At 49.6% G+C, this 15,257-nt stretch overlaps 1 protein-coding gene across 15 annotated transcripts in view; it reads right to left on the bottom strand.

Annotated features, from left to right (window-relative positions):
- Mapt (microtubule associated protein tau) overlaps positions 1 to 15,257 on the bottom strand; it is a 102,173-nt gene that overhangs the window by 4,241 nt on the left and 82,675 nt on the right. For 10 of the 15 annotated variants that reach the window (XM_070027666.1, XM_070027669.1, XM_070027671.1 and 7 more), the window contains 3 exons: positions 8,802 to 8,894; positions 5,415 to 5,496; positions 4,204 to 4,316 (listed from right to left, as the gene is read on the bottom strand). In XM_070027666.1, the coding sequence (XP_069883767.1) occupies positions 4,204 to 4,316; positions 5,415 to 5,496; positions 8,802 to 8,894 (288 nt within the window). The remainder of the gene's footprint in view (positions 1 to 4,203; positions 4,317 to 5,414; positions 5,497 to 8,801; positions 8,895 to 15,257) is intronic. The other 5 variants (XM_070027668.1, XM_070027676.1, XM_070027678.1 and 2 more) reach the window with 1 other exon arrangement.

Genomic DNA, 15,257 nt, shown 5'->3' with positions numbered 1-15,257 from the left:
TGGGGGAGAGGAGAGGTTGAACTCAAGACTTTGCCCTGGCTAGGCAGGTGCTCTACCATTTTTTTTTTTTGTTGGTCGTGGGGCTTGAACTCTGGGCCTGGGTGCTGTCCTTCAGCTCTTCAGCTCAAGGCGAGCGCTCTACCACTTGAGCTACAGTGCCACTTCCGGTTTTCTGGTGGTTTATTGGAGATAGGAGTCTCACGGTCTCTCCTGCCCGGGCTGGCTTTGAACCGCGATCCTCAGATCTCAGCCTCCTGAGTAGCTAGGATTACAGGCGTGAGCCACCAGCGCCTGGCTCTGGTGCTCTACCATTTAAGCCACACCTCTGGCCCTTTTTGTTGATTATTTTTAAAGACGGGGGGGGGGGGGGGGGGACGGAAACGACTCCATTTTATACCCAGGCTATCCCAGACAGTACTTCTATTTGTGCTTCTAGGTTACAGGTGACAGGTGGTGCTCAGCCACTGATTGAGATAAGATCAAATCCCCAACCCCTAATCTCTGCCTCCCAGGATTGTAGCTTGAGCCATTGCACTTGGCTGCTTTTGTTTGCAATTTGGATTTGTACAGTCCTTCTCTACCCTGCCTGATCAAAGGCAATGACTATTATTTCTTTTATCCTCCAAAGATATCTCATACATGTATGCTTAGTTCATATGACAACAATGCACATGGGTTTGCAAGTTTTTTTTTTGGGGGGGGAGGTGGAACCAAAATTCAGGACCTCATGCTTGTTAGGCAGGTGCTCTAGCACTTAAGTCACAATCCCAGCTTTTTTCTTTTAGTCAATTAAAAAAAATAAAGTCTCCTGTTTTTTCCTGGGCTGGCCTTGGACTATGATCCTCCCACCTATGCCTCCAGTAGCTAAGATGAGAGGCCTTGTACCACCACGCCTGGCTGTACTTTGCTTATCAAACTTAACACTTTCTCTTATCAGTACACGGAACATCTTGGTGCTTCTTTTTTTTGTTTGTTTGTTGTTGGGTCCGGTTGTGGGGCCTGAACTCTGGGCCTGGGCGCTGTCCCTCAGCTCTTCAGCTCAAGCCTACCACCTGAGCCACAGCGCCACTTCCGGCTTTTTTCTTTTTGCTTATGTGGTGCTGAGTAATGGAACCCAGGGCTTCAGGCATGCAAGGCAAGCGCTCAACCACTGAGCCACCTTCCCAGCCCCCATCTTGGTGCTTCTTGCTGCTGACTTAATATACCGTCACAGCAGATGAATCAAACTTTACCTCCTCCCCTCTGGATGGATATTTAGGTGGTTCCAATCTTTTACTTTTACATCATTTCACACATGCCAGTATAAAGTTGCTAGGTCAAAGGGCATACAATGGTGTGTGTGTGTGTGTGTGTATGTGAGAGAGAGAGAGAGAGAGAGAGAGAGAGAGAGAGAGAGAGAGAGAGAGAGAGAGAGAGAGAGAGAGAGATTGAACCTAGGACTAAGCATACTTCTGCACTGAGTTCCACACCAACCTCACAGATTATCATCAACTTGCAACCAAACATGTTAAAGATCACTGCAAAAGATGACAGTGCTGGTGGTTGGGAGCACAGCTCTAGGGACAGAACACTTGCCTAGCAAACACAAGACTGAGCTCAACCCCCACCCCGCCACATACACTCAAAAGGATCAAAGGTTGTCTCCACAGCCACCAATGCCATCCATGAGTCACACATTTCCTCTCTTTTGTCAGTGGTTGATAATCTGCAGGTGACAGAAATTGCACCCAGCATTGGCAGGTGTTAGCTGTGATACAATGTAGCCCTTCTTAAAGGGACAGAGATGTAGCCAAGAGTCCTAAAGGATGCTGGGAAATTCCAGAGTAGAAAGCATTAGCGGGGGGGGGGGGGGGTGTGGGGGGGTGTATATACTACTCTACTGATTAATCCAAGGACGCAGACACAGGAATTCTCTACCTTATTTTGGATCCTAAGCAATTTGAGCATCTGATAAAGCCAGAAAAATGTGTGTGACCAGACTCACACACACATTGCAATGCCATTTTCCCACACAACCTCAGGGCTCTGAGGGCCTCAGATGAACAGCCTCTGCTCAAGTCCTTGAATGTGGACAGAGAAAACCCAGACTCCCATTTAGGCTACATGCATGTTCTTTTTGGGAGGAGCGGTCACTTTTTTAAAAAGAAGCACTTTCTGTATTGCTGTGCTTGAAAGGCTGTTTGAGAGAATTATTGAGAGTATTTATGTTAATGGTTTTTTTTAAAAAAAAACAAAACTGTTTCTTAAGATTAAAGCAATAGCCTGGTGCTGGTGGCTTACACCTGTAATCTTAGCTACTTAAGAGGCTGAGACCTAAGGATTCTGGTTCCAAACCAGCCCAGGCAGAAAAGTCCCAATAAGACTCTTATCTCCAATTAACCACTCAAAAACCAGAAGTGGCACTGTGACTCAAAGTGGTAGAGCACTAGCCTTGAGCACAAGAGCTCAGGGACAGTGCCCAGGTCCTGAGTTTAAGCCCCACAACCAACGATGACGATGACAACAGCAACAACAACAGAGAATAAAGCGAGATTCCTGGAATAGCCAAAGCTGTGCTCCAGTGCTTGTGCTCTTTGAACTTGGGAAATGGAGGACTGAATCTGAGGCCACCACAAAGATGAGATAGAAGCAGAGGATCCAAGAAGCTTGGACTTCATTGTGGCTCTGATTGGAGTTCTTAGGGCTTTCCATCTTACTCTTTGAAGACCACCAGGCTGAGGATCTGAAGATTCTGCTTCCATCCCACCTAGAGCTGTACCCCAGGAAGCTTCCTTGGCCATCTGGGCCCAGTATAGCAGATGCCTTTCCTGACGCAGACAATCTCCAAAGCCCTGGCCTGCCCCAGTCCCACTAAGTCACTGTAGTGACTGGTCACACTGGAGTGGGGCCAGGCCTGGGGATTATTAAAAATGCCCCAGGATTGTGAGGCCCAGCCTCCTTGGGTGGGTGATGGAAGAAAATAGTGGAACCCTGGCCTTTAGGCAGGGAATTATCACCAACCCCGCAGAGCACAGGGTCCTGGCCTGTGCCCCTCAGGCACATAGCCTTTTATCTGGCTTTCTGCTCCTGACAGCCAGGTACTAAGAAGGGCTCCTATGTGGGGCTGTGGTGGAAACTTCTGCTCCACATGAAATTGGCCTTGGGCTTCTAGAAACCAGAGGGGGCGTCCCTGGGGAGCCAGAGGCCGTGAGGCCATGTGGGGGCCCTTCTGCTCCCCTCAGTGCCAAGGGTACCAGGTTGGATGGCCACTTGGCAAGTTTCTCTCCACTAAATGATGCCCTGGGACATTTGCACAGACGTCAGATGGGCAAGTTCTTACGTGCACAGGCAGAGGCAGAGGCACCGGGGCTGTGGAGGCAGGCAGGGGACGTGTGAAGACTGGCCAGGGTAGGGGACTCCCCCGTCATCCAGCATGGAAAGCCAGCCACTGCCTGGTCCGGCCAGCTGCGCCACCTTGGGTGGTGCCCTGCCTCATGTAGGCTTGCTCTGATTTAACACTCCTGGGACATTCCTTCTCCCTCTGTTAGTCCCCAGCCAACTTTAACTTGGCCCAAGGCTAGTAAGGGAGCTTCTACAGAACTTCCAAGTAGGCAGGCAGGCATGGGTGGGGCACTCTGGCTGCATTTATACAGAAGAGAGAAAAAAAAAAATCAGGGGCTGGGAAGATGGCTCAGTGGTAGAGTGCTTGCCTCATATGCATGAGGCCCTGGGTTCGATTCCTCAGCACCACATAAGCAGAAAAAGCTGGAAATGGTGCCATGGCTCAAGTGGTAGAGTGCTAGCCTTGAGCTGAAGAGCTGAGGGACAGAGCCCAGGCCCAGAGTTCAGGCTCCAAGCCCAAGGGGGAAAAAAAAAATCAAGCCCCTCTCTGGCCTAGAGGGAGTGGGAGCAAGCTCCTACTTTCCGTGTACTCTGGTCTCCCCTGCCCAAGACTAGAAACAGCTGGCAACTTCCAGGTCCAGTAGCTGACAGGCAGGGACTGAGGCATCTTTGCTTTGTTCTAATTGCATCCTAACCAAATGCAAATGAAGGTCTGTTGCCAGAAGATGTCTGTGGAACACCAGGGCTGATGCTGGGTGTGGCTGAGAATGTGGATCAAGCCAGTCCATTCAGACATTCCTCCTTTGGAAAAGTGAACCCTCCTAGTCCACTTCATTAATACCCATATCTGAGTGTGTCCTCCCCCAGACCCCGCCCCTTTACCTTCTTATTCCCTCCTCCAGGAACATGAGTGATATTATCCAGAGACCCGATCTTCGACTGGACTCGGTCCTTGAAATCCAGCTTTTCAGACTTTACTTCCACCTGACCACCTCCTGAAACACAACACAGCACACACACACACACACACACACACACACACACACACACACAGCGCCACATCACATCTTCTGTGGCATAGTAAACTTAATGTCCATTACACAAGTTCTGCAGCCTGCAGAGCAAAATGCCGGGGGCTGCTGGGGGCACAGGTGCTCTGGAGGGTGACACCAGGTGACATGGTCTTGCAATGTAGTCCAGACTGACGTTGGATTTGCAATCCTCCTGCCTTTACCACCAAGGGCTAAGATGGCACCACCATGCCGGGCTGTTGGTCTGATGGCCTGCTCCTTCACAGCGGTGGATGGTTTCAGTAAAAACCTCTATCCTGAATAGGGATAACTGAGGTGCAAGTTCCTGCTCTGGCCTGTTAAGTTGGGACTCAGAATCTCTACTTATGCTGTCCAATATGGCAGCCACTGTCTACTGTGGGGGGAGGACAGTACTGGAGTTTGAACAATGAAGCCTCATTCTTGCTAGGCCGGTGCTGCTCTACCACTTGAGCCATACCCCTAGACCATTTACTTGAAATACTTGAAATAACAGTACAGCTCTTCTACTGCACTGGCCACATTTCTAGTGCTTGCCAGACACATGTGGTTAGCAGCCACAGGGACAGTGCGGATGAAGATTTCCTCACTGCAGAAAGATGGTGACTGGAAAGATGGTGGGGGGTGGAAGGGTAAGTGGCTGACAAGAGCTCTAATAGCCTCCTCTTCTGTTTAAACAAAATCACAGCAAGGCCATGACCAGGGTCTCAGGTCTCATACTGTAGAGCAGCTTGTGAAGTGTCCCCAGTACTGGTCGGAGACATCCACATATTTGGCTTTGGCAAATAAGACCCAAGGCCAGCCCTAGAAGCCCTGAGTACAGTCTTCTGGAGAGTGATGGGTTAGGGTCTGGGGCCAGCATTTCCCCTCCATACCTCCTGTGAGATGACAGGAAATGCTCAGTAGTGAGCTGGGGCAGCCATGTCCCTCCCAGCCCCCGTCCCGCCCCCACCCAGTCCCATGCTCAACACCATCTCTTGAAGGAGGAACCCTACCCTGCCCACCCAGCACCTTTCTGTCCCAATCCTGGCTACCAAGGGCTACCTGGTTTATGATGAATGTTGCCTAATGAGCCACATTTGGAGGTCACCTTGCTCAGGTCCACTGGTTTGTAGACTATTTGCACCTGGAGATGAAAGAGAATGAGAGTGACATATAGATGGGAGGGAGGGAGGGAGGGAGGGAGGGAGGGAGGGAGAGAGAGAGAGAGAGAGAGAGAGAGAGAGAGAGAGAGAGAGAGAGAGAGAGAGAGAGAGAGAGAGAGAGAGAGAGAGAGAGAATAAAGTGGGTTTTTTTTTTACTGTGGGTGTAACACAATGAGAAGCAGCTGTGTGAGTCAGGGCCAGGAAGAAGACATCTCAGTATCCCAGTCAGGGTGAAAAAATGCATTGTTGTTAAATTCAGCTGACCTGGCCCCCGGGGAGCTGGGTCATCACAGAATGACTGTGGGACTGTGGGACAAGCAGGACACTCGGTCATGGTGCAGTGCCGTTCTGTTAGCAAACACTTCAATGTAAACATGGTAGTCCCTTTGTGGACAGACTGACAGCTCACGTTCAATGAAGACACAGGAAGGAGTGCTCAGTCCGTGCAGCCTTTGAACAAAGTCCTGGGAAGAGCGAGAGCAAGGCAGCCATGGGCCTCAAAGGGTAGAAGCTGGGTACAGACCGGTGGGCTCTATCCAGGAAGCTTCCACAGCTCCGGACCCACATGAGAACAGAGACACTCAGCAAGCAAGACCCAGCAGGCTCTGCGACTCAGCATTAACCCACCTGGCTTAGCCTGGACATTTCAGCCTCTACCCAGAGGAGTGAAGCGTCACCAGCAGGCAGGGCAGGTGCACAGCAGAAACCCAGGGGGAGCAGACAAGGATGCTCCAGGAGGCCTAGGCCTCTGGGCTGGCTCTGAGATTCAAGGCTGGCCCAAGGGTCCTGCATGTAGTCTGGTCACATGCTCACCCTTCCCTGGGGAATCAGCTCTCCTGCGGGGAGGCTGACAGAGGACAGGGTCTGTATAAAACCATTGCCAGGAAGGTCCTAGATGTCTGGCCACTGACTGACACCTCTCAGAAGCCCAGAAGCCAGCCACAGCAAGCCTGTGTGAGGTCACCTAGAGGTGACCGTGAAGGGAAAGAGGGGGACCTCATGTGAGTATGGGCTCATGGAGGCCAGCAGAAAGGAGGAGGAATTTCTACTTGTGTCTAAATGGAGGGCTTCCGCATTATTTCAGGGCATGGTCATGCTGGCTCTTGCTATTTGTTGACAGACAGGAGTGTGACCTATGTGTCACTGTGCAGGTGCCTGCCTACATCTGGGCAGGATGGGGGTGGAGGGGGCATTTTTTTTTTGTCAGTCCTGGGGCTTGAACCCTGGGCCTGGGCGCTGTCCCTCAGCTCTTCAGCTCAAGGCTAGCACTCTACCACTTGGGCCACAGGGCCACTTCCCGTTTCCTGGTGGTTTACTGAAAATACGAATCTCATGGACTTTCTGCCCAGGCTGGTTTGAACCTTGATCCTCAGATCTCAGCCTCCTGAGTAGCTAGGATTACAGGCGTGAGCCACCGGTACCTGGCAGTTGGAGGCAATTTGCAGGACTGCCTGCAAACAGGCTCGGGAGGTGCTGTGAGCTCTGGGACTGGCGTGGATGGGAGTCTGGGGCAGGGGCATCTCCTGCCTTTGTGACCAGGGCATCATTCTTTTCCCCCTACCTTGGATGGGGCCACTTGTGAGAGAACTAGGGTATAGCAGGGGCAGGAGATGGCAAGAAGAGAAAAAGATGGAGGTCAGTGGGCCCTGGGGGCGGGAGGAAAGCAGCTATAGGAGTAGGGAGAAATCCAGCCAGTAGGCTGGAACATTGCGAGATGGAGAAGGAATGAGGCTGGCCTGCTGGGAAGCCCTTCCACGCTGGGGAGGGCAGGGATCCAGCACCCCAAAATGCCATGCCTTCCTACATTCAGCAGTGACCATGGCCAAGGACAATGCCTCGGGTCAGCCCAGGCAGGCTGCCTTGGTGGCTCTAGGCAAGGTCATAAGCTAGCCCGCAGGCTGGCGCAGAGCAGGACGTGTTGCAGGAAGCCCCAGGTGTCCTGGGCTCTGTAGCTTTGTCAGCTACACATTGTCACAGGGGCAGTGGTCACACTGTCCTGTGCTCTGTCCTCCCATCCTTCTCTGAAGGAGGAGGTTGGACCCATTGCCCAATCAGCAGACCATACAGCAGTCAAGCTGCAGAAAGCACATGGCCTCCCCTCCTATGGCCAGAGTGGGCAGAATACGTCCAAACAGCAACCACAGGTGTGCCCACAGACAAGAGGCGGCCAGTGGGGCAGGATCAAGTGGGGGTGGGCAAGCGCTCAAGGGGAGGGGTGGAGAGACACTCAGCAGCAGACACAGTGAGAAAGCGTCAGTGAGTGAAGCTCAAGCAGCAGCCCCGCCAGAGGCCTTGGAGGCGGAAGGCAGTGGGGGCTCAGGGCTCAGCGTGCAAGGCAGCAGTACATTGCAAGAATAAACCCTCTGGGCCTGGAGGCATGACGTGCGGTTTCCGGAGAGAGGGAGCTCACCCCACAGCAGCGCTCTCAAGGATCTCCTGCTGACCGAGAGAGCCCGGCATGAGGATTTTGCTGAGAGAAGCCTAAGGGTGTGAGCACTGTCTAGTGAGCACCGGCCAGCCAGGAGGAGCAAGGTGTCCCTAAGCTCATCAAGGCAGCAGATGGGAAGTGGCTATCCAAGCCCATTACCTCACAGGGACACACACTTTAGGACACAGAGGGTCCTTGGGTACACAATTTAGAAGGGTGAAAGGCAGTCCTTCAATAAACAGCCCAAAGACAAGCATCACCAGTGGCACTTGTGTGTGGCTCTTTGCATCTGGAGACTGCCCTTGGGTACACCTGCCTTAAGGAAGCCCTCCTCCCCCCAAGGGGCAGGAGATTCAGTGCAGTGGCAACTAGGCCATCCTGCCTTTGAGGTGGGACGGTCAGGCCTCTACATTCACTCACCACCTGCCCACCGTGGAGCCATCTAAAGTAGCCTGACCAGATAATGGGGAAGAGCCGATCTCAGGTGCCGCTGTCTCCAGCCCAACTTCAGATGGGCTGTGCAGCTCCTGAGAACAGGTGCTGGGCCATGAGTGGTCCACCACTAAAACAAGGACCCTGGGAGTTGGGCCAGGAGGACTCTCATTCCCAGAGAGGACCAATCATCTTGATTATTCTGCCTCAGCAAGCACATGCTCCCAGAGTATGGGGGGGGCGGAATCGGGGAACCTTGGACCCCTGTGTGGGCAGGGGAGGGGGGGAAACTCTCTTCCTAGGGACATGGGGAGGTCCTGAGCCTGAGAAGATTTATTCTATGCAATGTCTCGCACGTCTACACACTCCTGCCTCTTCCCAAAGCGGAGACCGCAGCACGAGGATGGAGAGTGAGCCAGTACTCACACTGCCGCCGCCCGGGACGTGTTTGATATTGTCCTTTGAGCCACACTTGGACTGGACGTTGCTAAGATCCAGCTTCTTATTAATTATCTGCACCTTTGATAGCCAGAAAAAAGGATGAGTGACAACCACACCCAGATCCACTCTGCGCCCACTCGGGCTTCCTGACCTGGGGTGGGGCAGGCCCTGGGCAGTGAGCCCGGGGCACAGGCCATCTGATAGGGGGTGAAGGGAAGGATCTTCAGGAGGAAAGGAAGAAAAGTCATCAGAACTTGAGGTTTGACATGGAGGCTACGGAACAGACCCTCAGAAGGCAACTGTTCACTTTGCCAAAGGTTTGTGATGAGGGAGGTCTCAGCACACCTGTAAGTCAGAGATGGGCGCATACCAGGTTGGGATGGAGTGGGAAAAGTGCCCCATGACACAAATCTATGAGTAAGCAGAGTCCCCGGGGTCCTCATGCTCGAACCCTGACAGGACCATGGGAACATTCTTGGGGGACTAATGGCACTGAAAACACCTGTAGATTTTCTTGGAAAGAAAACCCCACACTCCTTCCACCTCTGACTGAGGACAGATTAGAATCTAAGTTGCTGTCCTTCTGAAAAGTTCCCAAGATTGTGATACTCCGCCAGGGTTGAGAACCCCCAGCCTTGTGGAATGCACGTTGATGGCTTTGCAGAGAAGATCATTTCTTGGGGATGGAGGCATAGCTCAGTTAGTAGAAAGTCAGCCAATGAGCAAAAGTATTAGGTACCAAGTTGGAGTTCCAGTCTTGGATCAAAATTTTAAAAAGAGAAAGAAAAAAGATCATTTCTGCTCTTTTTTGGGTTGGTTATGGGACTTGAACTCAGGACCCGGGCACTCTCCTTGAGTTCTTATGCTCAAGGCTAACACTCTACCACTTTGAGCCACAGTGCCATTTCCAGTTTTATGGTGATTAATTGGAGATAAGAGTTTCAAAGATTTCCTGCCTGGCCTGGCTTTCAACTGTGATCCTCAGATCTTAGCCTCCTGGGTAGCTCAGATTACAGGTGTGAGCCACCAGTGCCCAGCTAGTTTCTTCTCTTATAGAGGTTCTGCTTCCTGGAAGGTGGGGTAAACACCCACCCATCCCTCTTCCTCCATTCCAGGAGGCCCTCAAAGGAAGCAGAGCCCCATTCTCTGCAAACCCGTGTGGGCCTGGTCGGCACTGCTGATGAACTCTAGTTTTTCTCTCTCTAGGAAGCAGGGAGAAGATGTAGGGATATCAATGTTTAAGTGAGGAACAGTTTTTACCAAATTTGCCTATCAGCTATAAAACAAGCAACCTGGTGTGTGGAAAGAAGCTGGAAATGTCTACGTTTGTCAGCTGGAGCAGGATGACATCTTCCACCCCACGCGGCTCCGTGGATGGAAAGAGTGGGCCTGGCTTTTATTAATCACAGATGGAAAGAATTACCAGCCAGAGTTCCTAATTAAGAGTCAGCAGTGCCAATATGACCCAACTGAGGTTTCAGTTTCGGCACCTTTGTGAGCAGTGGGTGAAGATTTGAGATGGCCTGGGCCGGGTTGAGAACTGCCTGGAAAGAAAACCCCAGTCCAGCTTCTGACTCATCTTATTCTTTTCCTTTATTTTACTGGTCTGAATATTACAACCTGGGAATCAGAATCACATGCCTAACCCACCTTTTCATTTATTTATTTAGTCAATCATGGGGCTTGAACTCAGGGCCTGGGTGCTATTTCCAAGATCTTTTGCTAAAGGCTAGCATTCTGCCACTTGGAGCCACAATACCATTTCCAGTTTTTCTGGTGGTTAACTGGAGATAAAAGAGTCTCATGGACTTTCCTGCCCTGGCTGGCTTTGAGCCTCGATCCTCAGATCTCAGCCTCCTGAGAAGAACCAGTATTACAGTTGTGAGCCACCAGTGCCTGGCTTCATTTTCATATATATATATATTTTTTAAACTGTGCTTTTCATTGGAAAATATGACATTATGATGGTGAAAACAAATTAAAAACAAGTAAAAAAATTCTTTTTGACATAGGGTCTCACTGTAGCCTAAGCTGGCTTCAAAATAGAGCTTCTCCTGTCTCAATCTCCCCAGTACTGCATTTACAGACATGAGCCACCATACTTGGCAAGAGAACAGTTTTCTTACCAACCTACTACAATCACTGTTGAGTTTTGATCTATTTCCTTGAAGTCCCATTGTATATAACTGTTACCATGTACATATACATGGCAGAATTATTATATATTTGCTTTCTTTTTTTTTTTGGTGGTACTAGGGTTTGAACTCAAGGCCTTGCTACACTTTCTAGGTAGGTATTCTACCACTAGAGCCACATTCCCAGCCCTGAATACCTGCGTTCTCTCTCTCTCTCTCTCTCTCTCTCTCTCTCTCTCTCTCTCTCTCTCTCTCTCTCTCTCTCTCTCTCTTGTGCACCTTTACTAGTGTTTGAACTTTTTTGCTCAAAGCTAGTGCTTTACCACTTGAGACATAGTTCCACTTCCATATGTTTTTTTCCCTTTTCTTTTTTTCTTTTTCTTTCTTGTCAGTCATGGGGCCTGAATTCTAGGCCTGGGTACTGTCCTCAACTCTTCAGCTCAAGGCTAGCACTCTACCACTTGAGCCACAGCACCACTTCTGGCTTTTTCTGCTTATGTGGTGCTGAGGAATAGAACCCAGAGCCTCATGCATACAAGGCAAGCACTCTACCACTGAGCCAGCATCCCAGCCCTCTTTTCTTTGTTTTGTGTGTGTGTGTGTGTGTGTGTGTGTGTATGTGTGTATGCGCACTCCCGCTCACGCATACGCTTAATTGGAGGTAAGAGTCTCACAGATTTTCTTGCCTGCACTGGCTTTGAACTTTGATCCTGAGATCTCAGCCTCCTGCATAGCTAGGATTATGGGTATTCACCACTGGCACCCAGCCTTTTTCTCTTTGAGAGGTCTTACTATGTTGCCTAAGGGCTCAATTGATCTAGCCACTTTAGCTTCCTAACTAGCTAGAAATAACATATATAAACCTCCACACTTGGCTAAATGTCATCATCATCATCATCATCATTTTGATTTTGCTTTTGAGACAGAGTCTGGTTATGTAGCGTAGCTTAGGCTAGCCTTGAACTTGTGATCCTCCCACCTTTGCCTCTCATAGCATGTTCCTTTTAACAGCATGTCCTATGCCACTCCATGAATTGTTCCTTTTGTTGCCAAATTGTTGCATCGATTCCATTTTAAACAGCATCCATAGCCTCCCACGAACATCTTTCTGCAAGAGGATTTTTTTTTTAACAGTATAGATTATTTTTCTAGCAGAGGGCCTTGGAAGTAGAATTCCTGGGCCAAGGTTAAAAATATTCTCAAAGCTCTCAACACAGTTCTCCAAATGGCCTTCTAAAGGGGTTGGCTTGAGAGCAGACAGGTGACGACATTACCACTGCCACTGGCTACTTAGCCTGCTTTTACTAATGCACTTGGTCGTTTCTAGGCGATTGGGGGTGGGAGGGGGGATTCACTTTCCAGGGGAAGGCTAGGAGTCAAAAACTTGGGGGTTGATCTCAGCCTCAGCCATTCATCTTGAATAATCCACTTAGCCCTTCCGTAAAATAAGCAGGGCAGTGGGGATTTAGCTCAGTGGAAGAGCACTTGCCTGGCAAGTGCAAGGCCCTGAGTTTGGTCCTCAACTCTGAAAAAAAGAGCCAAAATGTGTGGATGGCAGAATTGAGTTCCTAGGGCCTTCGAGAGATGACACCCCAAAGGCAGCGCCTGCCGTGACACACTGGACAGTGAGAACTGTTACCGCGGTCACTCGGGAATAGCTCCAGTTTGTAAGCAGAATGCAAAGTCATAACAATTGTTTATTTCTTTGACCAAAAAACAGAGCTGCACTGATGGCTCCGCCTGAATTTCTTCCTTACTAAAATTGCTTCTTCTTTGTTTCTTTGCACTGTTGTTTTTGTATTTCTGAAGGCACTCTGAAATTTCCTCTTTTGTTCCCTTGTTGGCAGGTATGATGTGTGTGTGTGCTCCTGTGTGTGTGTGTGTGTGTCTGTGTGTGTGTGTGCGTGTGTGTGTGTGTATGTAGTATTTAACATACAAATGTTTACTTTACTTTTTTTTTTTTTGGGTGCCATTCCTGGGGCTTTAACTGTAGGGCCTGGTAGGCTAGTGCTCTGCCACTTAAGCCACAGCTCTACTTCCAGCTTTTTGCTGGTTAATTGGAGTTAAGAGTCTCATGGACTTTTCTACCCAGGCTGGCTTTGAACCTTGCTTCTCAGGTCTCAGCCTCCTAAGTACCTAGGATTATAGGCATAAGCCATTGGTGCCTGGCCAATGTTGACATTTTTAAAAGCTGAAATTCTTCCTTAGTGACATCTCTGTCTAAATGGAAGTTCAGAGGCGGCTAGAGATAGAAGTCCAGGCCACGCCTCTGGCCCACCTTCTTTACAGCCACGGAGGCCATCTGAGGCCTAGAGGCTCAGCAACTGCAGTAGGGCAGTGGTAGACATCACATTAGAACCCAGAATTGGATGTCCCTGCAGCCATTGAGGACAACAAAGCTTTGCCTGGGATGACCTCAAGGTATTGCCTCATAAACCAAATAAAAACAATACTGACTCCTGGCCGACCCAGAACTTCTCTCCTGGCAGAGATGAGTAGTCAGTCACTGGGACAGAGCTCAGCCAAGGTTGGGCAGGGGCGGGGAGGCCTTTCCCACACTGGTTCTTTGTGTGTGTGTGTGTGTGTGTGTGTGTGTGTGTGTGTGTGTGTGTGTGTGTGTGTGTGTGTGTGTGTGTGTGTGTGTGTGTGTGTGTGTGTGTGTGTGTGTGTGTGTGTGTGTGTGTGTGTGTGTGTGTGTGTGTGTGACAATACTGGGGCTTAAATTCAAGCGGGGAGGCCTTTCCCACACTGGTTCTTTGTGTGTGTGTGTGTGTGTGTGTGTGTGTGTGTGTGTGACAATACTGGGGCTTAAATTCAAGCGGGGAGGCCTTTCCCACACTGGTTCTTTGTGTGTGTGTGTGTGTGTGTGTGTGTGTGTGTGTGTGACAATACTGGGGCTTAAATTCAAGTGGGGAGGCCTTTTCCACACTGGTTCTTTGTGTGTGTGTGTGTGTGTGTGTGTGTGTGTGTGTGTGTGTGTGTGTGTGTGTGAATACTGGGGCTTAAATTCAAGTCCTGGGTGCTGTCCCTGAACTGTTTTGCTCAAGGCTAGCTCTTTACCACCTGAGCTACAGCTCCAATGTCTGGCTTTTTGGTATTTAACTGGAGATAAGAATCTCATGGACTTTACTGCCCCGACTGGCTTAGAGCCATGCTTCTCAGATCTCAGCTTTCTGAGTAGCTAAGATTACAGGCTGAGCCATTCCCATCCAGCTTACCCTCAGGTGATTTTAACAGTCTCACGTGAGCCCCTCCTTTGGGAATCTCTTTTCCCTTTCCCCCTTTTTCCTCTTTCTCTTTTTCTTTCTTTCTTTTTGGTCGTAGGGCCTGAACTCTGGGCCTGGGCACTGTCCCTCAGCTCTTCAGCTCAAAGCTAGCATTCTACCACTTGAGCCACAGTGCCACTTCCGGCTTTTTCTGCTTATGTGGTGTTGAGGGCCTCATGAATGCAGGGTTAGTGCTCTACCACTGAACCACCTTCCCAACCCCCTCTTTTTCTTTCTTTATCTCTTGTTTTCTCCCTTTTTTTTCTCCCTCTCCTTCCTTCCTTCCCTTTCTCCTTTACTTCCTTTTTCCTCCTTTCTTTTCCCTTCCCTTCCCTCCCTCCCCCACTTCCCACTTCCTTTCTTTTTTTATACTGAGTTGTGGACCCCAGCCCATGGAGTCATTTTCTGTTTACAAATTCTTCTTGGATAAATCCCAGAAGCAGATCTGCCAGCTTTCAGAAAAGAACAGAAGCAGTTTAGAATTACAAAGCTCACAATGGCTCACCTGGCTACTCAGAAGGCTGAGACCTGGAGGATTGCAGTTCTAAGCTAGCCCAGGCAGGAAAGTCCAAGAGACTCTATCTCCAATTAACCAGCAAAATGCCAGACTGGAAGCATGGTTCCAATGGTAGTGCACCAGCCATGAACAAGAAAGCTGAGTGAGAGTGTGTAAGACTTTGGTACCAAAGATTTTTTTTAAATGAAAAAAACCCACACACATTCCATCTGATAATAAAACAAGTATCTACAGCTATACTATCCTGAACACACCCAATCTCACCTGATCTCAGAATCTAAGGAGGGTCAGGCCTGGTGAGTACTTGGATGGGTGATAACAAAACAAGAAAAACTTAAAAAGCAAAATGTAAAAATAAGGGAAGGCTATTGAGAGTGACAAGTATAAGACTGAATGTTATATTTAGCCCTGAGCTTCCTGGAAGCCAAGGCAAAAAAAAAAAAAAAAGAAAAGAAAAGAAAAAGAAAAAGAAAAAAGAAAAATGATGGGTTACATAACCCTTCTTATTTGACAAAGAAAACTT

The sequence above is a fragment of the Dipodomys merriami genome, unplaced genomic scaffold (assembly GCF_024711535.1).
Source record: "Dipodomys merriami isolate MVZ:Mamm:240054 unplaced genomic scaffold, mDipMer1.0.p SCAF_19, whole genome shotgun sequence".
Lineage (NCBI taxonomy): Eukaryota > Metazoa > Chordata > Mammalia > Rodentia > Heteromyidae > Dipodomys > Dipodomys merriami.
Note: the sequence above shows the minus strand (reverse complement) of the source record. Positions and strands in the feature narration are given on the sequence as shown.